Source organism: Narcine bancroftii, chromosome 12 (assembly GCF_036971445.1).
Source record: "Narcine bancroftii isolate sNarBan1 chromosome 12, sNarBan1.hap1, whole genome shotgun sequence".
NCBI lineage: Eukaryota > Metazoa > Chordata > Chondrichthyes > Torpediniformes > Narcinidae > Narcine > Narcine bancroftii.
In genome coordinates this window covers 39,804,028-39,828,651 of record NC_091480.1, presented here as the reverse complement: position 1 = coordinate 39,828,651, position 24,624 = coordinate 39,804,028, and the positions used below count along the sequence as shown (strand labels likewise).

General features: G+C 40.5%; 1 protein-coding gene across 11 annotated transcripts in view; it reads right to left on the bottom strand.

Annotated features, from left to right (window-relative positions):
- The window catches only part of LOC138747402 (trinucleotide repeat-containing gene 6A protein-like), a 243,894-nt gene that overhangs the window by 159,982 nt on the left and 59,288 nt on the right, over window positions 1–24,624 (bottom strand). For all 11 annotated transcript variants that reach the window (XM_069906581.1, XM_069906577.1, XM_069906578.1 and 8 more), the window contains exon 4: window positions 24,299–24,320. In XM_069906581.1, coding sequence (XP_069762682.1) covers window positions 24,299–24,320 — 22 coding nt within the window. The remainder of the gene's footprint in view (window positions 1–24,298; window positions 24,321–24,624) is intronic.

Below are 24,624 nucleotides of genomic sequence, written 5' to 3'. Positions count from 1 at the left end.
TTAACAGAGCGGAAATAAATCATGGAAAGTGTTCAATGTGAATGAAATAGCGACCCCTGGAGGAGGAGGTGCTCACAATCATTCAGGATGCAAGAAGTGCTCCAAGCTTCAAGAAAGCCAAAGATTTCAAAGAAACAGCATCAATTTAGCCATATCAACACCTCTTGAGATTATGTACACAAGGGAACAATGTATGTGGAGGAAATTCTGGGCATAGCGTATACACAACTCCACAGATTTATAAACCAGAAATTCTCCAATAAGATATGCTCAAGTTAGGAAAGGAGGCTGGGTTTGATGAAGTAGGCCAGAATGACATGGAATCACTACTGGAATAGCACACCGAAGCAATCATAAGAAAAAGGATTAATAGCTTAAGCAATAGCTGTGAGTAGATAATACCAGTTATAGTTAACAACCAACAAGCCCTCTTTAACCAACAATCCTGGTAAATCACATCGATTAAGGATAGAGGGCAGTAGTAGAGGGTGACCCCAGTGATGCTCTCTGCTACTTTTATGGTCTGGTAGATTGACGTCTGATCCGATAGTCTACAGCAGTAAAATGTTGATAGAATGGTGACTGGTGGCCTTACCTGCCTCAGCCTTCTTAGGAAGTGCTGTCACTTTTATACAGCCCATTACTGTGGTGTCATCAGCAAATTTGTAAATGGGGTTGTTGTTGTACTGAGATGTCGGGCTAAACATACGACCCTGTGGTGCTCCAGTATTGATAGAGATTGTGCAGGAGTTGTTCTTGTTAATCAGTCCTGATTATGATCTTGAGGTGATGAAATCCAGAACCTTATTATACAGTGGGGTATTGAGGCTCAGATCAATTTGGAGTTTGCTGATCGATTCTGAGGAGATGGTGGTGTTGAATGCCGAACTGGAGTCAATAAAGTGCATCATGATGTATGCATCTTTGCTGTCCAAGTTTTCCAGGGTTTTGTGTAGAGACAGTGAGATGGCATTTGCTGTAGATCTGTTGCTGTGGTTGGCAAACTGGAACAGATCCATCTCAAAACATTTAATCACCGTGGATGCGAGTGTCATTGGTCAGTAATCATTTAGGCAGGCTACTGCATTCATCTTGGTTGAGGCCAGTTTGAAACAGGTAGGTACTACACCTTATCGGAGTGAAGTATTGAACATATCATAAATACATTGGCCAGTTCGTCAGCACAGGTATTCAGTACTCAGCTGGGTACTCCATCCAGACCAGATGGGTTCCTGAAGGTAGCCGTCATGACATCTTCGGATACTGATAGTAGAGAATTATCAGGGAATGTGGGGGTTCACAATGGATCTTCCTTGTTCTGGTGATAAAATTGGGCATAGACGGCATTAAGTTCATATGGGAGTGAAACTTTACTGTCTCCTATTCTGTGAGGTTTTGTAGCAGGTTTTATCATTTGGGTCCCGCCACAACTGTTCAGTGTCGTTTGTTGTTTCCACTTCCATCCAGAATCTCCACTACGCCTGGTAGATTGTCGTACCTGCTTCCTTATGGAGTTTTATATCTCTGGATATAAATGCCTGTGCACTTGCTTTCAGTAGATTCCAGATTTCATCATTCATCCAGAACTTCTGGTTGGGGAAAACTCTGAACAATTTAGTGGGGACACACTTATCCACAGCTGTTTTGATAAAGTCCCTAATGCCCTGGTGTCATCATTCAGATCCTGGGCTGTTCTTGAACATTGCCCAATCCAATGATTAGAGGCAGTTCTGTATCTGTATTCCAAGATCCCTCTGTTCACTCCTCAGTACCCTATTGTTTACTGTGCATGTCCTTCTGAAGTACAACATCTCACATTTGTCTGCATTAAATTCCAGCTGCCATTTTGCAACTCATTCTTCCAGCTGGTCCAGATCTCTCTGTAAGCTTTGAAAGCCTTCTTCATTGTCCGGGACATCTTCACTCTTAATGAAAATTGGATCAGCAAGTTTGCGGATGACATAATCATCCAGATCATTGTTATAGATGACAAACAACAGGGTACCCAGCAACAATCCTTGAGCTACACCACTAGTCAGAGACCTTCAGTCATAGAGGCAAGTATCCAGTACCACTCTCTGGATTCTCCAATAAAGCCAACGTTTAATCAAATTTATGACCTCAACATGAAAAAACAAGGGACTGACCTTCCATGGGGGACAACATCCAGGATCTTTGCTTCATCAATTTTTCTGGTAACCGCCTCAAAAAACTCTAACATTAGTTAAACATGATCTACTATGCACAAAGCCATGTTGACTATCCCTAATCAGTCCCTAACTTTTGAAATACTTGAGTATTCAATCTCTTAGAACACCTTCCAATAACTTGATGTTAGGCTTACTGGCTTTTTTTTTTAGTATTTTTTAAACAATAGAACATGAGCTACCCTCCAATCCTCTGGCCACTCACCCCTGGCTACAGACAGGTTGAATATATTTGCCAAGGCCTCTACAATGTCTACATTAGCCTCCTTCAAAGTCCAAGGGAGTACCTGGTCAGGGCCTTGGAATTTATCCATCCTAATTGGCTTTAAGACAGCAACCACCTCCTCCTCTTTGATCTGTATTGGTTCCATGGCTTCACTGCTTGTTTGTGTCACTTTCCTAGACTCTGGGCCAGTTTCTCGAGTTAATACAGATGCAAAAAAACATTTAAGATATCCCTCATCTCTTTTGACTCCAGGATTTTCCCCTCACTTTGCCTGCCTCGTATCTTCTCCTGATTTCTTGAATTTTCTTTATCTCATTAGCTCCTTATTGCGCATACCTGCTAAATACCTCTTTCTTCTTAACCAGATTCCCAATAGCCCCTAAAACCAAGGTTCCCTTTGCCTGTTAACTTGCCTTTGATCCTGATTGAAAGGTTGGTGTTGAAGCATATTAGCTCCTGTCTGAACAGTGACACGAATCCATTCCAATTGGCCTATCGTAGCAACAGGTCTACGGATGCCATCACACTGACTCTACACAAAGCCTTGGACAGCAAAGATACATGCAGCAGAATGCTCTTTATTGATGACTACAGTTCAGCATTTAACACCATCATCCCTTCAAAACTGATCAGCAAACTCTGAGGTTCAACACCCCAATGTGTAATGAATCCTGGATTTCCTCACCTCCAGACCACAATCAGTGAGGATCGGTAAAAATATCTCCACAATCTACATCAACACCAGAGCACCACAGGGCTGCGTTCTTCGCTCCCTGCTCTATTCACTTTACACCTATGACGATGGCTCAGTACAACAACAGTGTCTACAAATTCACCGATGATACCATGGTAGTGAGCTGTAGAAAGAAAGGTGATGAATCACCATGCAGGAGGGATTTTGAAAATTTGCCTGAAAGGTGAACCAAAAACAACCTCACACTCAATGTCACTAAAACCAAGGAACTGATTGTGGACTTCAGGAAGGAAAAACAGATGTGAACGATCCAGTGATCATTATGGGGATCAGAGGTGGAGATTTTTTTTCTAGGTATCCAGCATGGCAACAGACCATTTCAGACCACGAGTCTGTGCTGCCCAATTTACACTCTATAATTCCTGTACATTTTGAAGATGGTGAGCAAATTTAAGTTCTTAGGAGTCACTATCTTGAAGAATCTTTCCTAGTCCTAAAACACAAATGATATCATGAAGAAAGCACATCAGTGCCTCTGCATAGGAGTTTCCAAGGTTCAGTATGACATTTGGAAACCCTAGCCAATTTCTACAGATGTGTGGCAGAAAATGCACTGTCTGATGCCTTACAATCTGGTATGGGGACACCAATACCCTCATGAACATCTACAGGGACTGCTGCCATCAGAGAGTAGTAGCAATCATCAAGGACCCACTACACCCAGCATACACTCAGTATGCACTGCTATCATCAGGAAAGAGGCATAGGTGCCGCAAGTCTCACACCACCAGGTTCAGAAATAGCTGATATCCCTCCACCCAGGGTCAGCGCCAGAACGAATGTTAGGTAGGGGGGGCACAGTGGAATGCTCATACACTTGCTCAGCTGGGGGGGGGGCTGCTGTTGGATGCTGGGACCTACCTGCAGACAGACATGAACATCATCCACCCCTCCAAAGTAAGAGATGAGGATCCTGCTTTTATTGCGTCAAGCACTAGACGCATACTAGTGACGACGCCGGGGGCGGGTGGAGAGTGCATGTGTCAAGCTAGACACTAGTGATGCTTGATGCATGCTAGTGACATGGGAGGGGTGGGAGCAGGTCCGACGGCAAGTAATGGCCATGACTGTATGGGGAGGCCAGCACCTCGCATGAGGAGGCAATGTCTGTGGATGCACCCCCCCCCCCCCCCCCCCGGGGGCCAACCCTGCCTCCAGTATCAGACTCAACAATAAACTCAATTTCAGACTCATTTAAGGACTCTTAAATGTATAATTTGATTTTTTTTCTCTCTACATTGCAGTTTGTTTACATTTCTTTATTAGTTCTGCCTCACCTGCAGGAAAAAAAAACTTAGGGTTGGATGTGATGTCATTTATCTACTCTAACAATAAATCTGAACATAAACTCTGAACTCACAAAATTTCAGCTTCAAAGCCTCCCACTTACCAAGCATATCCTTGCCAGAAAACAACCCATCTCCATCTTTGCATTCTAGATCCTTTCTCATTTCCCAAAAATTGGCCTTTCTCCAATTTAGAATCTCAACCCGAGGATAAGACCTATTCTTGTCCATAATTATCTTGAAACTAATGGCATTATGATCACTGGATTCAAAGTACATTAGGGGTCTCAAAAAAATTCCTGAGGGGGGTTGATAAATGCCAGGGTGGGGTGGGGGTCGATGAGACTTTTGGGGGTCAACAGAATTGTAAAGCCCGAGGTCCCCACACTCCTGCCTGGGAGCCTGAGGCAACTTCTTCGATGTGGAAGGCACCGCACCATATGTTGGAACGGAGTCGCCGATGGTGAAGACTTGGACCCAGCACGGTTTAGCTTGTTCCCAGCCAGAAGCAAAGGTTTTTGTTTAAAGTGTTATTGTAATCACTTGCTTGCTTAATTTACAGATGATACTTGGCAATTGGGATGTTGTAACAAAGTCTGGGTTATTCCATGCATATGGAAACTGCATACCAATAATTATCTACTTATTGTACTGGGGGGGGGGATCAATGATGGATCAAGGATTCCATGAAGGGATCGATGGTCTAAAATGTTTGAGGACTCTGCCCGACATGCATCCATAATCTGTCCTGCCTCATTCCCCAAATTGGGGGCAAGGGAGGTGGAGAGAGTGTAGCATCACTGGTCAGGAATAGTATCATGGGAAAGGAGGATGCTGCCGAGGGAGCATTTTCTTCTAAAATGATGTAGGTGGAAGTTAGAAATAGCAAGGGAGCAATCACTGAACTAGTAGTCCATAGGCTCCCAAATAGTCCTAGGGACACCGAAGAGCAGATAGATTCTGGAATGGTGCAGGAAATAAAGGGTTGTTGTTATGGGAGACTGCAACCTCCCTAATATTGACTGGGGCTTCCTGACTGCAAGAGTGATAGATTGTGTGTTCAAGAAGGATGCCCTTTTTTTCCCAGAACATTTTTTTGGCTTAAATATACACATCGAAATTTTCCATTTTCAAAAAATATATACATGATAAAACAAAACAACCCCTTCCCTCCCTCCCTCCCTCTCTTACCAGCAGAAATCTGTATTCCGTCAGGGCTTTTACAATTGGGTTTAAAAAAGAAAATCTTCCTTTGGGGAGGTCACATTTTTATACTAATAGCTTTTTTTTTCCAATTTGGGCCACTATATAGTCCCAATATGGTTGCCATTATTTTTATAAATACGCCATATTTATTTTTTAGATTGTATGATTTTTTTTCCATAGGTATACAAATGTTTATTTCTGTCTTCCGTTGTGCTATCTTGTAGAGGGGAGCCAAATTTCCAATTGCAAGATTTTTTTTGCCATTGCTAAAGCTATTTTAGCAAATGAAATTGCTCAAAAGATAAAGCTCCAGGTCATCCGCGAAGGCCACCCCTGTAATTCTTGTTAGTGTTTCAGTAATATCTTGTCAGAAAGGTTTCACTTTCACATATGACCATGTAGCATGCGAGAACGTCCCTATTTCTATCTAACACCTAAAACACATCTCCAATATTTCAGATTTTGATTTATGCATCTTCTGTGGTGCAAGATATAATTGGTGTAGGGAATTAAATTGCACTAATCTGTATCTTGCATTTATAAATAACATCATACTATCCAAACACCAATCAGACCAAAATCTTTCCATGATTGCTACTCCTAGATCCAATTCCATCGCTCTTGATCTCTGTAATGAGAGAGAGCGAGAGAGTGAGATAGCTAGAGTATTCCCCAGCCAAATCATCTGTTCCATCTCACTAAATTCAGGTGGGGTCGTTTGGTCCCCATCTTGCTCTTAAGAACGATCTCAACTGGAAAAAGCAGAAAATGTCCCTCGTCTTGTTTCTTAGTTGTTCAAAAGACACGAGATCCTTCCATTCAACAATCATTAACATATTTAATTCTTTTGTCATACCATGAATTCAATATTTTGTTACCCAGATTCATAGGCAGTAGTACATTTTTGCATAATAACATCCTTAATGATATAGAATTAGCCATTTTTTTTGTTATTGATTTGACATTCCACATAAAGTCCTTCATTGATTCCTCTTATTGCATTCAGTCCCATTTGAATCCACGAAGGGGGACTGTTTTCTTCATAGAAAGATTATAGAAATCTTACTTGTGCTGATAGATACTTAAAATCTAGAAGTCTAAGTCCTCCCAGTTTATAGTCCCATGTTAACTTTTCCACTGCAATTCTTGGTACTTTGTAATTCCATAGGAATCATCTTATACAATTATGCAATAATTTAAAGAAATTTTTAGTTAGTACAATAGGCAATGATTGAAATAGATATTGTAGTCTTGGCATTACTTATTTTCTATTTTTTCCTAGTAGAGGGGTATAATTAAGCATATAAATTATTCATTATTCCTAATATTTAATTCCATCTTCCGTTTAAATCTACTGCCTTTTTGATATTTTCATAATCAAAATTCTGCAATGGCATTATCTCACTTTTATCCATATTTATTTTATATTGATATTCTTCCATATTTTTCTAATATTGCTTGTAATCTTAGTGATTCAGCTGGGTCAGACACATCATCAGAAAATAAACTAATTTTATCTTCTTCCTGTCCAACTTTGAAGTCCTTAATATCTGGATCTCTTCTTATAGTCTCTGCCAGAAGTTCAATAGCTAGAATAAATAATGCTGGTGATAGGGGACATCCCTGTCTACTTGATCTACTCAAGGGAAAAATGGATGACATTTGGTTATTAGTTATAATTTTAGCTTGTAGACAATAGACAATAGGAGCTGGAGTAGGCCATTTGGCCCGTCGGGCCAGCACCGCAATTTTAGATCATGGCTGATCATTACCATCAGTACCCCTTTCCAGCCTTATCCCCATAACCCTTAACTCCGTTACCCACAAGAGTCTTATCTAACTCTCTTTTGAACATAGTCAGCGAATCCGCCTCTACCACCCTCTGTGGCAGAGCATTCCACAGATTCACACTTCTCTGGGTAAAAAAATGCTTTCTCATCTCCGTCCTAAAGGGCCTATCCTGTATTCTTAAACTATGCCCTCGTCTCCCCCATCATTGGGAACAAGTAATCAGACTTCACCTTGTCTATCCCCCTGATGATTTTGTATACCTCAATCATGTCCCCCCTAATCCTTCTAAACTCCAATGGATATAAGTCCAGTTTTTCTAGCCTTGCTGTATATGACAACCCTGCCATTCCTGGAACTAACCTTGTAAATCTGCGCTGCACACCCTCTATAGCTAGTATGTCCTTCCTCAAGTTTGGAGACCAAAACTGGACGCAATACTCCAGGTGGGGTCTCACCAGGGCCCTGTATAACTGCAGAAGGGCGTCTCTGTTCCTATACTCCAATCCCCTCTTTATGAAAGCCAACATTCCATTTGCCTTCTTCACAGCTTTCTGAACCTGCATGCTAGCCTTCAGTGACCGGTGAACAAGTACACCCAGATCCATTTGCACTTCCCCACTCCCTAGCTTATCTCCCATTTAAATAATACTCAGCTTTCCTATTACTTCCCCCAAAATGAATAACCTCACATTTGTTCACATTGAAATTCATCTTCCATTTAGCCGCCCACTCCTCCAGCCTGTCCAAGTCCCTCTGCATTTTCCTTACATCCTCCTCACACCCCACACCGCCACCCAGTTTAGCGTCATCTGCAAATTTGCTCATGTTATTTATAATCCCCTCATCCAAATCATTAACATAAATTACAAACAACTGAGGACCCAACACCGATCCCTGAGGCACTCCACTCGTCACATCCTGCCATTCTGAAAAAGACCCATTTACTCCAACCCTTTGTTTCCTATCTCTTAACCAATTTCCTATCCATGTCAGCACCTTACCTCCAATACCATGCTCCCTGATCTTGCCCACTAGACTCCCGTGCGGTACCTTATCAAAGGCCTTCTGGAAGTCCAAATACACCACATCCACTGGCTCTCCCGAGTCCACCCTCTTTGTCACATCCTCAAAAAATTCCAGAAGGTTAGTCAAGCATGACTTACCCTTAAGGAATCCATGCTGACTAGCCCTTATACTATTATTACTGACTAAGCGTTCTGCTATTTCTCCTTTTATGATGGACTCCAATATCTTCCCCACCACTGATGTCAGGCTAACCGGTCTATAATTTCCCGTTTTCTCCCTCCCTCCTTTCTTAAAAAGCGGCACCATATCAGCCACTCTCCAATCCTCAGGGACCTCCCCGGAATCTATGGAACTTTGGAAAATGTCGACCAGTGCCTCCACAATTTCCATAGCCACCTCTTTAAGCACCCTAGGATGCAGCCCATCAGGCCCTGGGGATTTATCAGCCCTCAGTCCCAACAATTTACTCATAACCTCCTGCTTCTGGATCCGGATATCCATTAGATCCCCTACCTCCCCAGTAAAGTTCCCCAAGTCTCTTGGTACCGCATGACCACTACCCCCTAACTGACTATAACCTATATCCTCCTTGGTGAAGACAGTTGCAAAGTATTTGTTAAATTCCTCTGCCATCTCCTTGTTTCCGGTAATAAATTCACCCTTGCCCATTTTCAAAGGGCCAATTTTAGACCGAACCAATTTCTTCCTCTTCACATACTTAAAAAAGCTTTTGCTATCCTCCGCAATATTATCTGCTAATTTCCTCTCGTACTTCATTTTCCCGTCTCTTATGGCTTTCTTAGTTACCCTCTGATGTTCTTTGAAGGTTTCCCAATCCTCTAATTTCCCACTCCGCTTCGCTATCTTATAATTACTCCCTTTGGACTTGATAATGCACTTGATTTCCTTAGTTAGCCAGGGCTGCCATTTGCATCTCCTAGAGCCTTTCCTCCACTTTGGAATAAATTTGTCCTGAATCCTGTGAAAAATGTCCATAAAAACCTGCCATTTTTCCCCAGTTGTCCTCCCAGCTAGTGTATCTTCCCATTTTATTTTGGATAGCTCCTCCCTCATAGCTGCAAAATTCCCTTTATTTAACTGAAGTACAGATGCTTCCGACTTCCTTTCCATTTCCCTTTCTAATTGCAGCTTAAAAGTAACCATACCATGGTCACTATTCCCTAATGGCTCCCCTACATCAAGGTCACTTATTAAGTCTGCGTCGCTGCACAGCACCCAGTCCAGAATCGACTCCCCCCTGGTAGGTTCCTCCACTAGCTGTTCCAAGAAAGTATCTCGTAGACATTCTATAAACTCGCTCTCTTGTGTTCCTGCCCCCGTCTGATTATCCCAGTCCACCTTCATGTTGAAGTTCCCCATAACTACCGTATTGCTACCACTTTGACATGCCACTCTTAATTCCTGATTTATACTACTACCGATATCTGAGCTACTTTTCGGAGGCCTGTAAATGACCCCCATTATATTCCTCTTGCCCTTGCAATTTCTTAATTCAATCCAAACAGACTCTACCTCACCTGTCTCAATGTCCTTCCTTTCAAACGCCTGAATCTCATTTCTTACCAACAGAGCTACCCCACCTCCTCTTCTTAACTTTCTGTCCTTTCTAAAGGACGTGTACCCTGGAACATTTATTTCCCAATCCTGCCCTTCCCGCAGCCATGTCTCCGTTATTCCGACAATGTCATAACCTCCCATTGCCATTTGTGCCTCAAGCTCATCCATTTTATTCCTTACACTCCTTGCATTCATACACAATACCTTGATGCCATACCTCCTTTCTCCCTCCACCTTGGTTCTTGGTGCATTCGTTCTTATTCTATCACTTTTAGCTCCCTTATTCCTTATTGTTTCACCGTCTATCGGAACCACCCCTATATTCTCTCTCCTATCTACTTCCCTATCAGTCCTGTTCCCTTCCCCCTGCCAAATTAGTTTAAATCAGCTCCGACAGCTTTATTAAACCTAACTGCCAGTATATTGGCCAGTATATTGTGGATTATGTTAGAGTTTTTATCCAATTTATGAATTTTCTGCCTATACCAAGTTTTATTTAAGAAAACCATTCTAGTCGGTCAAATGCCTTTTCTGCAACTAAAGAAATAGTTATGTTTGGATTCAACCTTGATTTTGCCATATGTCTTAAAATGAATAATCTACTTAAGCTATTTGAAGAATATCTTCCTACTTGATCTGGATATATTAATTTTGTAAAATACTCACCCAATCTATTCACTAATGCCATTGCTATAATTTTATAGTCTGCATTCAGAAGTGATACTGGTCTGTATGATGATGTTTTTTGAGGGTTTCTACCTTTCTTTGGTAGCACTGTAATAGCAGTTGAAAAAGTTGCTGGGAGGGTTTGGGTCTCCAACACATACATCAAAACAGGCATCAATAAATCTTTAAATTGTTTATGGAACTCGGGAGGAAACCCATCCTCCCCTGGGGGACTTATTAGCTTGCAAAGTTCTTAAAGCTTTCTCTATTTCTTCTCTTGTAAAAGGTGCATCTAAGTCATCTTTTTCTTTCCCTTCTAATTTAGGAAGTTCAACATTCGTTAAAAATTCTTCCATTTCATTTTCATCTATTAATTCTGATTTAGTTTCATATAGCATTGTCTAAACGTATTATTTATTTCTTTTTCATTATGTGTTATAGCAAGTTTCTGTTTCTATCATTCTGGATGACTCCTCTACTTTAACCTGCCAAGATAACACTTTGTGCGCCCATTCTCCTAGTTCAATATTTTTGTTTAGTCTTTAGAATAATTTTTCCATTCTATTCTTTGTAATGTATTATATTGTAACTTTTTGTTCTCTAATATTCTATATTTTCCTTGTGTTCCTGATATGATTCTTTTTCTAATTTTTTATATCCTTCTCTAGACTTTCAAAATCTCTCGCATATTCTCTTAAGATTTTTAGTATGAGAGATGATTTGTCCCCTCAAATAAGCTTTAAGCGTATCCCATATTAGAAAAATATTGTCAGTAGAAGATTGTTTTCTCAAAATATTTCTATCTCAATAAATTCACAAAAATCCTTCTTTAGTAATGTAACATAAAGGTGCCATCTATACATATTTTCTTGCTTTTCCATTATAGTAATAGTTAACATTAACACTGAGTGGTCTGATAAAATACTTTGTTTTTACCACTCTACTTTGTAACTGAGCAGACATTAAAAATAGGTCAATCCTTGTACGTGAATCATGTTCCCTTGAGTAGAACAAACAGTTTCTAAGGGGTTGAGCCGCCTCCACATAATCAATTAAATTTAAATCCTTCATAAATTATATATTTCTTGCAGCTTTCGTCCTTGTTGTTGTTCTTGCTGATTTGTCCAATATTGGATCTAAGCAAAAATTTAAATCTCCTCTAGTCAAAATATTTTGCCTTCACCCGGCAGTTTTTAAAAAGGTATCTTTCATAAAGACTTCATCACCATAGTTTGGGCCGTAGATATTCATAAACAGCCATGATTCTGCATAAATGTTACAATGTGCCTTTACAAATATTCCACCTTGATCCATTAATGTCTCCTATTGTCATTGGTATATTTTTATTAATCAAAATCGCTACACCTCTTGCTTTTGATGCAAATGAAGATATTACTTTTTAATTTTTCATGTTCCAATTTGGTCAGATGTGTTTCTTGTAAAAAAAAATCTGTCTTTAATTTTTTAGGTATGCTAAGACCCGTTTTCTCTTCACCTACCCATTAATTTCATTAACATTAAAACTAATAAATTTCAATGTTCTATCATATTCTTGTTTAAAACAATATTTTTAACAATAAAATCTGACTCTTTAAATAGTAAAGTGTTCCTTCCCCGAAAGCCCACGAAAAATGCCCGTGGAATCTCTCGAGAAGAACCCTTCCCTTTAGCACCATTGTTTTGTTACTCCATTCCAGGCGACATTCTTCACTGGACCGGAGTCTACACCCGACTACTTTTCCAGATTTTTTTCCTTTTTACTGACGTCTCCGTGAACACTTCTATACCTTTTATTTTTAAAAATACACTCGACAGTTTAGCAAAAATAAAAATACAACTTTTACTAAGTTCCATTATAGATATTTTCACAATCTTCTCCCTCAGCAGCCTCAATTTTTTAAAAAAAAAACAAACTTTCCAGAAAATCTTCCACCTCGTTCTTGGTCTTGAAAAGTTGCCCTTTCCCTTCTGCTACTTCGACCCTCTATGTCACAGGGTATATCATTGAATATGTCAAGATTTTAGCATGTAATTGTCTTTTCATATCTTCAAATTCTTTTCTTTATTTAATCAGGGTCTGGCTAAAGTCTTGAAAAAAAAAGTATCTTTTTATGATCAACCTTGGGCAGGCCATCATTCTGTTTAGAGTAGTCTATGCTACTTCCAGAATTATCTCCCGTTCTCAGTAGCTTAAAAGCCTCACCAGAACTGGTCTTGGTCTCTGGTTGCCGTCTCTTCTGGGTCCAAGTGTTCAGTTAGGTCTCTGAATATGTAGTTTTTCTCCAAATTTGTCTTCTCCCAATATTTGTGGGATCCATTTTTTGAAAAATGTTCTCTCTGTAATATTTTATTTTTGTTTTTTTTTCAAAATATTATACAGAGCAACATTTTAAGTATACAAAATATTAAACTTTTTCTCACAAAAAAAAAGCTTCCCCCCCCCCCCCCCTTTCCATACATACAGATCCGTTCACCATCAGATGTTAAATACATTTTTAAGTATATAGAGTACAGTTCAGGAAACTAAATAATAGTTACTTTTATACCCTCTTTTGTTTCTTTTTATTACTATATCTGGGCCCCTATATGGTCCAGGATTGGCTGCCAGACCTTTACAAAAGTGTAATATTTATTAAAAAAATTTTCCCATTGGCATACAGCTGCTCATTTCCCTATTCTTGGGAGTAGAGGGGAGTTAGACTTCCAAGTGATCATTATACATTTTTTCGCTACTGCCAGTGCTATTTTTATGAATTAGATTTGATATTTAGTCAATAAGACACTTATTTCCATGAAATTACCTAATAGATAGAGCTCCGGGTTGCACATCAAAGCCACTCCCATTATCCTAGTTAATTTTTCTGCTATTTCTTGCCAAAATGGTCATGCATGACCATGTGGTATGTACATGTGGTTTCGCACATCTGAAACATCTCTGAGATTTTGGCTTTTGATCTGTGCAACTTTTGGGGGTGGGGTAAGATATAATTGGTGTAAAAAATTATACTGAACCAGTCCATATCTTGCATTTATAAATGATGTCCTGCTGTCCTTACACCAATCTGACCAGCTTCTTTCTGTAATCACCACACCCAAGTCTGATTCCCATCTTTCCCTTGACCTCTGCAATCCTGGATTTGAACTTTCACTCTAGAGAGCATGATACATTTTTGTTATAAAGTTGGGTGTATTCCCCATCCAGACCATTCATTCACTTTCACTAATTTCAGGTGGGGTCAACAGTGGTCCCCATCTTTCTCTTAAGAACAATCTAAGCTGGAGAAAACAGACGGTCCCAATGGCCACTCCAAATTTGTGGTTTAATTATTTAAAGGACACAAGTTCCTTCCATATAACAGTCTTTAATATCTTAAACCTTGGTCATACCACAGATTTAATATTCTATTGTCCATGTTCATAGGCAATGACACATTTTTACACAAAGGTGGTTTTATTGATATCCCTACCTTTTTTTTCCCCTATACATTCATTAATTTCTTACGTTCTAACCATATGTATTAGAATGGGGTTATCCTTCTCTTTCTTTAGTGATTTGACACTCCATTTATAGATAAAGTCCTTTGCTTCCCCCTCCTCCATTGAGTACATTCCCATTTAAACCCAAGATGGGGGGTTGTCTTCAGTGCAGGAGGTTGCGAGAAATCTAGCCTGTGCAACAAAGATTTTTTTAAAATCTGGGAGTCTAAGACCTCCCAGCCCATAGTCCTTTGTCAGTTTTTCCATTACAATTCTTGGTACCATATTATTCTATCGGAACTGTCTAATATAGTTTAGTAGTTTAAAAAACAGTTTTAGGCAACGAAATAGGGAGCAATTGAAAAAGGTATTGCAGCTTGGAAATACTTTCATTTTGATGAAGTTAACCCTTCCCACCAAAGTAATTGGCAAGTCTCTCCATTTCTGTTGGTCTCTTTCTATCTTCCCAAGAAGAGGGACATAATTTAGTTTGTGCAGATTTTGCAAGTTATTGCCAGTTGCTATTCCAAGGTATTTTATTCCATCCGTTTACCATTTATTTACTTCCTCTTTGGTATCTTTCATATTCAAAATGTGTTAATGGGATTATCTCACTTTTATCCATATTTATTTTGTAGCCTTATATACTTCCATATTTTTCTAGTGTTACTGTAATTTTTCCCAAAGATTTAGCCTGTTCTGATAGGTACAACAGCTCATCATCGGTGGACATACTGATTTTGTGTTCTTCTTGCCCAACTTTGAAGCCCTTTAAATCCATATCCCCTCTTATTATCTCTGCCAGTGGTTCAATTATTAAAATACAAAGTGCTGGGGTCAGGGGCTTCGTGGTCTACTTGATCTACTCAAGGGAAACACCACCAACATCTGATTATTTGTTATTATTTTAACACGGTTTGTGGTATAAAATTTTTATCCAATTTATAAATGTTTTGCCTAGACCAAATTTTTCATGTGTGTTAAATAAAAAGGGCCAATCCAAACAGTTGAATGCTTTTTCTGCATCTAGGGAGACTGTAATACTTGGATTTCATTCCGATTTTGCCATTTTATTATATAATCTTTCTCGACCATTTGAGGAATGCCTTCCTTTAAGAACTTCTGCTTGGTGCGTATGTATTAGTTTGGTAAATATTGTCCTAACCTATTAGCCAATGCTTCCGCTAGCACCTTCAAACCAGCATTTAACAGGGATATTGGCCTGTATGATGTTATTTTTGGTGGGTCCCTATTCTTTTTTGGTAACACTAATAATTGCAGTTGAAAATTACTCCAGTGTTTCCATTTTTTGGTCCAGAACATCCACTAAAAGGGGAATTAATAATTATTTGAATTGTCTATAAATCCTCTCCCAATTATTTATTAGCTGGGAAAAGTCCCCAGGGACTTTTCAATTTCTTCCCTTGTGAAGGGAGCATATAATTCTCTCCTTTCTCTTTCTTCCAGCTTTGAAAGTTCAATATTCAGCAAAAATTCTTCTATTTTGTTATCATCTCCTAGTAATTCTGATTTATATAGTTTTGTGTAATATTGTCTAAAAGTGTCATTAAGTTATTTTAGCTTATATACTAGAGTGTCTGTTTCTGTTTTTATAGCATTTATCATTCTTGATGACTCCCCTGTTTTAATCTGCCAGGCTAAAACTTTGTGCACCTGTTCACCCAACTCATAGTATTGTTTAGTTTTTAAATATAGCTTTTTCTGTCTTATATGTTTGTATTGTATTATATCTTAGCTTTTTATTCTCCAATAATCTGTAACCTTCTCCAAATTGTTTCCTCTGTCATATGTTCCCTAAGATTCTTCATACAAGATATAATTTGACCCCTTAAATATGTTTTAAGCTATTATTAATAGACGGCAGAATAGTTTCACAAAGTACTTCTAACTGCCTCTTTATAAATTCGTGTTCAGTCTGTTCTTTTGAGCAATGTAGTATTGAGATGTCATCTGTATACATTCTTTTACCTTTCCATTGTTGCTATAGTTAATATTAATGGAGAATGGTCTGGTAGAAGCCTCACTATATATTCTGTTTTTATCACTACTTTTCAACTGGGTAGACATTAAAAATAAGTCAATCCTTGTTTGTGAGTTGTGCACCCTTGAGTAAAAAGAGCAGTCTCTTTCTCTCTTTGGGATTTAATTGTCTCCATACATCGATAAGATTTAGATCTTTCATATCTGAAATTGTGGTTTTTGCTGCTTTTGCCCTTGTTATTGTTCTTGCTGATTTATCTAGTATTGGGTCCAAACAGAAATTAAAGTCTCCCCTAACTTCTATATTTTGACTTCCCTCTGCTGTTTTAAAGATGTCCTTCATAAAGGCTTTATTGTCATAATTAGGGCATAAATATTCATAAATGTCCATGCTTCATAAATTTTAGTGTTACATTACATACCTTCCAGCTTGATCAATCCAGGAATCTTCTATTAACACTGGTGTATTTTTATTAATTAGAATTGCCACCCATCTTGCCTTTGAACCAAAGGAAGATGATATTATTTGTCCCACCCATCCCCTTTTTAATTTATCATGTTCCAATTTGGTAAGACGCGTTTCCTGCAAAAAGATTTTATCTACTTTTCATTTCTTTAAGTATGCTAAGACCCACTTCCTCTTTACAGGCCTGTTTATCCCATTAATATCAAGACTAATAAACTTTAGTGTTTTATCCATATTATTTTTCACACAAATATTGTATAACAATATCTTCCCAATTTTCTAAATACTATCATAACATTTCCTTATTAAGACATTTCCAACACATACATTTCCCCTTTAAGAAATACATACACACATCCCTAGCTCTGACAGTGACATTGACAATAGTACCCAGAAATGGCCGAAAGAAGCCTGTGGGTCCTTCTGAATAAGAAAAAACCCTCTCTTTGGCTTTATCTTTTAAAAAATCACTCCTCTCCTGGCGACATCTCCCCCCCACCCCCAAAGTTGGAGTTCCCACCTTGCTGCTTTCTTTACCACCTTTGTCTTTTCAGAGCTCTCCATATACACCAATGTTTTTTTCCCTTTTAACAGTGAAAACAAGACGGCTCACTACAATCAGCATAAAGATGCATCTTTCAGTTAGCCCCACTTTGAAATAGTCTTCTCAGCCCTTTCAGCTGGTGACTTTAATTTTTTCATAACTTTCTTAAAAATTCTTCTACTTCTTTATTCTTGAAAAGTCATCAATTACCTTCTGAGACATCCACCCTCAGTATTGCTGAATAAATCATTGAATATTTAAAATGTTTAGATTACAGTTGTCTCTACCTCGTCAAATTCCTTTCTTTGTTTGACCAAGGCAGGACTGAAGTCCTGGAAATACATTACCTTTGTATTGCCCACCATTAATTTTTTGAATATTCATCTGCTGCTCCCAAGTAACTTAAAAGTCTTGCCAGGACTGGTTGTGGTTGCAGCTCACTGGTTCTCTGGGTCAGAGGGTCCGGTGAGCCCTTTCAATTTTCAGCTTTACAGTTAACTTATTTTGTCCCAGCATTTGAGGGATCCATGTTTCAAAGAAACTCACCGTGTCTTTTCCCTCTATTCCTTCTCTCAGTCCAATGATTCTTACATTGTTGTGTCTGTCAAAATTTTCCATGTGGTTGATCTTATCCTTCTGTCCTTTCTTTTCTATGTCCCATATTTTTGCTTTTACTTCCAGTGCCTTCAGCCTGTCTTTTGTTTTGTCCAGCTCAGCCTCTGAATGAGTCATTCATTCATTTAAGTCTTCCACAACTTCAACTTTCATTACCTTTGCTGATATATCTCTCATCACTGATTTCATACTCATAAAATGACTGCATAAAGGTTCCATCGTGTTCCAGATGGTGGCTATATCTTGGGCCGACTCTCCAGCTCTGTTGGTTTCAGCCAGTCCCAAAACCCCTGCTGAGTCACTCCTCATCAGGCTACCATTCAATGTTCTTGGCTGAACTGTTACTTCAGTTTTTGTTTTTTTTGGTCATTTAGTACTAGTTTTATCCATTTATAATGATAAAATTCTGGTTTTTGAGCTTTTAAAGGGTGTTTTTAATACTTTTTGTGGAGAGCTCTTTCAAAACACTTCTGCTCAGCTCATTAACATGGCCACGCCCCATTCACTAGGTCTCTTCCCTTGATTCCTTCCTTCAGTCCGATAATTTGGACATTGTTCCGTCGACTGAAGTGCTCATATATTAATTTTATCAAGCTGTCCTTGATTATCTACTCCCATTCTTTGTTTTTTTTCCCCCAAAGCCTCGAATTTCAACTTCTGCTCGACTCCATTCTCTCCATCAGATCTTCAACAATCTCTTATTTCATTCATTTCTTTCCATCACACATCTCTCACCATTTCAACACTTATGAATCGGTAACTCAGATTCTCAATTTTTTCCAGCATGATGCTCAGCTCTTGACCAGACTCCCCAGTTTTACCTGGGTCTGCTGGTCCTGTCGCCATTTTTGCACCACTCCCTTTCAGACTTTCACCCAAAGTTCCCGGTTGAAGAAGAGCTTCTTCATTCTTTGTTCTCGATTACCGTGGCTTTTTTGTGCTAACCTTATTTTTGATGAAGAAAATCTTGATTCACGGAGTGCTCAACAAAAACACATTTGTCTTGGTCCTTTGGAAGAAGGATTCCTGACATACAGAAGAGAGGCCATACTGGATCTAATTCTGGGGAATGAACCTGGTCAGGTGACAGATCTCTGGTGGGTGAGCACTTTGGTGAGAGTGACTATAACTCCCTGAGCTTCAGCATAGCTAAAGGATAAATGCAGACAAAATGGGAAAGTGTTTAATTGCGGAAGGGCAGGAACCAGCTAGAGTAAATTGGAAACAGATGTTCAAAGGTGAAATTACAGAACTAATCTGGAGGAAGTTTAAGGACCACTTGTGCTGGGTTCAGGATAGGTTTGTCGCAATGAGACAGAGAAAGGGGAACTGTGGTTAACCAAACAGGTGATGCAGCTAGTCAAAAGGAAGAAAGAAGCATACATGAGATATAGGAAACAGGAAAGGTGCATAAGAAGTATGTTAGCCAGGAAGGAGAGCTAGAAGGGGGCATGAGGAGGCCTTGGCAAGTAGAATTAAAGAGAACCCCAAGGCAATCTACTTATGTGTAAAGAACAAGAATGAAGGTGGGGCTGCTGAGGATAAAGGAGGCAATATGTGCCTCGTCATGGAGGAGTTTCTAATATTTTGTTTCAGCATTCTCAAGAGAAAAAATCCTGGATCAGGGTATGGTCGAAATAGAACAGGTTTGTGTTTTCAACAATGTTGAGATTAAAGAGGTGCTGGATCTTCTTAAAAACATTAAGTTTGATAAGTCCCCTGGGCCAGATGTGATGTATCCCAGGTTGCTATGGGAAGTGAGGGGCAGTGGTGGCTGGCCCCAGTGGCTATGATCTTTGAGTCCTCTAAAGCCACAGGGTAGGTGCCAGAGGATTGGAGAATGGCAATCTCCTTGTTTATAAAAGGTAATTGGGAAATTTCTGAGAATTTTTGACCGGTGAGTCTTATGTCAGTGGTGTTCAAACTATTTGAGTGTATTCTTAAGGATAGAATATGTGAGCATTTCGTGTAGTCTACTCAGGGGTAGACAGCATGTCTTTGTGAAGGAAAAGTCATGCCTCATGCGTCTAATTTAGCTTGTTGAGGAGATAAGAAAAGAAATTGATGCCATTAGGGCAGAAGATATGGTCTACATGGAGTTTAGTAAGGCATTTGGCAAGGTTCCCCATGAGAGACTCGTTCAGAAAGTCGTGAGACATGGGATTCATGGGACCTTGGCTGTGCGATTTAAAAAATTGGCTTGCATTTAGAAAGCAGAGAGTAGTGGAATCTGTTCTTGGTCCCATGCTCTTTTTGAATTTTATAAATGACCTAGATGAAGAAGCGAACGGATGGGTCATTGCTGATAATACGAAGGTTGGAGGAAGTTGTGGACTGTGCTGACGTAGGTTACAAAAGGATATAGACAGGATGCAGATTTGGGCAGAAAAGTACCAGATGGGAGTCCAATCCAGTTAAGTATGAGGTGAAGCCTTTTGGAAGGACAAAGCAGAAGGCTGTACAGCCTTGAAATGGTCAGTTACTTAGGAAAGTAGATTATAGAGGGACGTTGTCCAAATCCATACATCCCTCAAGGTCGCCACGCAGGTTGATAGGATAGTTAAGGCCTGTAGGATGTTAATAGAGGGATTGAGTTCAGGAGTCAAGAGGTCATATTGCAACTGTACAAATCTCTGGTGAGACCACACTTAAGAGTATTGTGTTCAGTTCTGGTCACCTCACATTAGGAAGGATGTGGAAGCTATGGAAAGGGTACAGAGATTTACCAGGATGCTGTCTGGATTTCAAAATAAGTCACATGAGGCAAGGTTAGCAGAGCTTGGACTTTTCTCTTTGGACTGTATAAGGATGAGAGGAGATTTAGTAGAGTTCTACAAGTTTATGAGAGGCATCGATAGGGTGGCCAGCCAGCACCTTTTTCCCAGAGAGGACATATGTAGAATGAAGGGAGGGGTTGGAAAGACAGTAGCGGTACATTTTAAAAAAAGAGGTGTGGGTGCCTGCAATGCTTTGCCAGGGATGGTGGTGGAGGATAAAGCATTGGGGCATTTAAGAGACTCTTAAACAGGCACATGGATGGAAGAAAAAATAGAGGGTTACAGGGTAGGGATGGTTTAGTATTTTTTTTAAGGAATATATGGGTTGGCACAATATCAAGGGCCGAAGGGCTAGTACTGTGTTATATGTTCTATATTATTTCATTGCTGTTATATTCCATACCTCTTGAAATGAATGCTTGCATTACATCTGCTATCTTGACCACTGACTCAACCTGTAAGTTTACATTCAGGCTATCCTGCATCACGACTCCCATGTCCCTTTGTATCTGGTATTTTCAATTTTCACCCATTTAGAAAATATCTTGCCTGTTTTATTTTTTCTACCAAAGTGCATGACTCTGCACTTTCCAATATTGTATTTCAATGATCATTTCTCTGCCTAATCTTAGACCTTCTGCATCCACCCCGTTTCCTCAACACTACCTGCTCCTCCACATATCTTTGAATGGCCATTAAGCCATTCTTTCCATAATGGATGAACAATCTCCATACACCTTCATTCCCTATACCAGGGGTGTCAAACTCAAATTAACGGAGGGCCAAAATTAAAAACTTGGACTAAGTCGAGGGCCGAACTAAATATTTATTGAAAATTTTCAACAACATCTGCATGTTTTCTCTTCTTTCAACATATGTAATGTTAAACTTTAGGATATAACTTTAGGGAGGATAATGTTACAGGTCAGGAGTAGGTAGCTCAAGTTCACCCTTTGCTTGACCTGAGGGAAACCTATTTGGTCCCTGTGGAGATGTAGTCAGCATTCACAGGCTGTGTCCATTTTGGCCTGCATCAGGACTCAGCATTTCCTGCTCACTCCTCAGGCTCTAGGCCTCTATTCACCCTCGACCCACCATCCCTCTACCTGACCAGTCCTTTACCCAACCTCTACTCACCCCTCACTCCACTCGCTCTGCCTCTACCCACCCCATCCTATACACGCCCCTCTACTGCCTCTCCCCTCAACCTGTTCCTCCCTCTACCCGTCTCTCACCCTCTAATCACCCCTCCCCTACTCGCCCTGCCCCTCCCCTTTTACCTCTTCCCTATCCACCCCTCTTTCTACTCATCCCTCCCTCTAACTGCCCCTCGCACCACCATAACTTCCCCTGCCCATTACTCCTCACCTACACCCTCTGCCCACCCCTGCTTACCCACCCACTCAGGCCCAGCGCGCTGCCGATCAGCCTTTCCGGACAGCCACCATCTCTCTTCACGTGCAGGGCCGAACCAGCCGTCCCTGGGGTCCGCGTGGGTGCAAGCGCTGAAGGCCGTGGCGACCGGGAGAAGTGCGCTCGCGCTGTGGAAAGGCCGTCCGGTGCCAGTCGCGCGGGGCTCGCGCTGCCCGGGGGCCGTGCGCAGCCTGCCATGCCCGTCGCACCGACAGGAAATCACAGGCGCTCGCCCATCCGCCGCACCGCTCGACAGGTGGGAGAAGTGACTGGTTGTGCGGGGAGCCTTCCAACCAGCTTGCCGGCTGATGACATCGACAGACTTCTCGTGTTACAATTTCTCGTGTTACAATGGGGAAGGATGTGCAATGAAGGGGGAGGATGGTGGGGGTGACATTACCAAAAAACAGCTGCAGGGCGGGCCACCTCTAATACATTTTTGAAATGATCTTGCGGGCCAAATATAATTATATTGCGGGCCAGAGTTTGACATGTGTGCCCTATACCAAAGGTCTCAAAGCCCTTAGTTTCTTTCTCAACAACAGACCTAACCAGTCCTCTTCCACCACCCACCTCCTCCGATGGCAGAATTTGTCCTCACGCTCAATAACTTCTTTAAATCATCCCACTTTCTTCAAATCAAAGGGGTAGCCATGATTACCTACACTGAACCCAGCTATGTCTGCCTTTTTGTTGGCTACATGGAGCAATCCATGCTACAAGTCCACATAGGCAAGGCCCTTCAAGTCTTCCTCCACTACATGAACGACTACTTTTGGTGCTGCCTCATGTATCCAGAATGAGCTTGTCGACTTTACTGCTTTGATGCCACTTCCACTACGACTTCAAATTCACTTAGTCCATCTCAAGCAAAATAAGGGTTAGGGCCATTTCTGCCATCGACTTTGTGATCTCAACACCAGGCACATCTTTCTCTCTCCGCTTTCTGCAGGGACTGCTCCCTCTGTGACCCGCCCCCCCCCCCACCCCCCCCCCACCCCCCCAATCCACTCCTCTCTTCCAGCGAGGACAGTTTCTCCACCAGCTTCTGGGATATTATTGTGTGAAACACTAAAGTAAAGTCAATGAACTGCAGCCTGGTATACGAGGCATTGTTCTCCAGATGGGTCAGGACAGAGTGGAGGTACAAGGATATAGCATAGTCATGGAACAGTTCCAACTGTAGGCAAATAGAAATGAGTCCAGCATATCTGGGAGGTGCACCTTGATATGTTTCATCACCAGACGGACAAAAGATTTCTTGATGGTGGAGGTCAGTGCCAGTGACCCCTTTAGAGCACTTTTACTCTTGCCCTTTGGCAGAGATGATACCTGCCTTAAAACTTGTGGGGATGATGGACTCCATCACTGGCAATGTCATTGTAAATGGCTTATGAGTACCGTCATCTTTGGACAGTGGCATTAAGGATGCGTTAATTGATATTCTCACACTTGATGCAATTGTCCTGTCATTTAACAATCCAGGCTCCATCTCAGTGGAATGAACTTCAATTTTGGAGCAAATGAAGCTCATTAATGCAAGTTATATTATCTCAACAATAACAGCAACAAGGGCTTTGGAAAAACACTATGAATTATGGGAGCATGGGTAGGGTCATCCAAAATAACTGCTTCTGCTGATCATGAGCAAGAAAATGATTCAGAGATTTCAGGTAACAACTACTTCAATTGATTGCTTAAGGAACACACTGAACAATAGAAGGTAAAATGATTGAGACCACCTGCAAATTGGAGGAACAACATCCCATATTGTCTGCGCACTCTCCAACTGGATGGCATTCACATTGACTGCTCTGGCCCATAACCCCCCACTTCCTTCAACTATTGCTATGTCTCCTTTCCTCTTGCTCTCTCTTCCCTTTTCCATGTTGCCTTATTTCCACCTCTGCATCCAGAGCCAACCCACACCCCCCCCAATCAATTCTCACCTTTCCTGTCCTCCTATCCATATCCAATTAACAGCTTTTGTCCTCCACCTGCTCTTTCTTTTAATTCAGGTGCCTACCTGCTTTTTACCCATACCTTGAAAAAGGGCTCAAGCCGAAAACATTGGTAATACATCTTTAGCTTCTATAGACACTGAAATCTGATGAAACCCTCCAGCATCTGTATTTTTACTACAATCACAGCGTCTGGAGACTTTCATGTTTCACTCCACGGACATGTATCCAGGAAATCGGCTGTATGGCAAATTACCAAGTAATTAGTATACAAGACCAACAGAAAACAATGAACACATCTTACCTTTGCTTTTTTGTTCAATTGCCTGCAACAAAAGTAATGCCCATTAGTTAAAAAAACTATCACTTAAAGTTAGGAAAACAGATAAACAGCAGTTTATATTGCATTTTTGAAAATATTTTGTTTTTAATATTAAAGAAATGCATAAACTTGTTCATCACAATTAACTAATACATTAAAAATACAGAAAGGGTTTAATAAAAACACCTGCATTCCCACTGTTCAACATGCTAATGAGTATGTTGATGGCACTTCATAGAACGTGGTGAACAAAGGAGCTACAGTAAAAGGTGCAGTTCATCCCTGATGTTGCAGCATCTAGGTCTCAT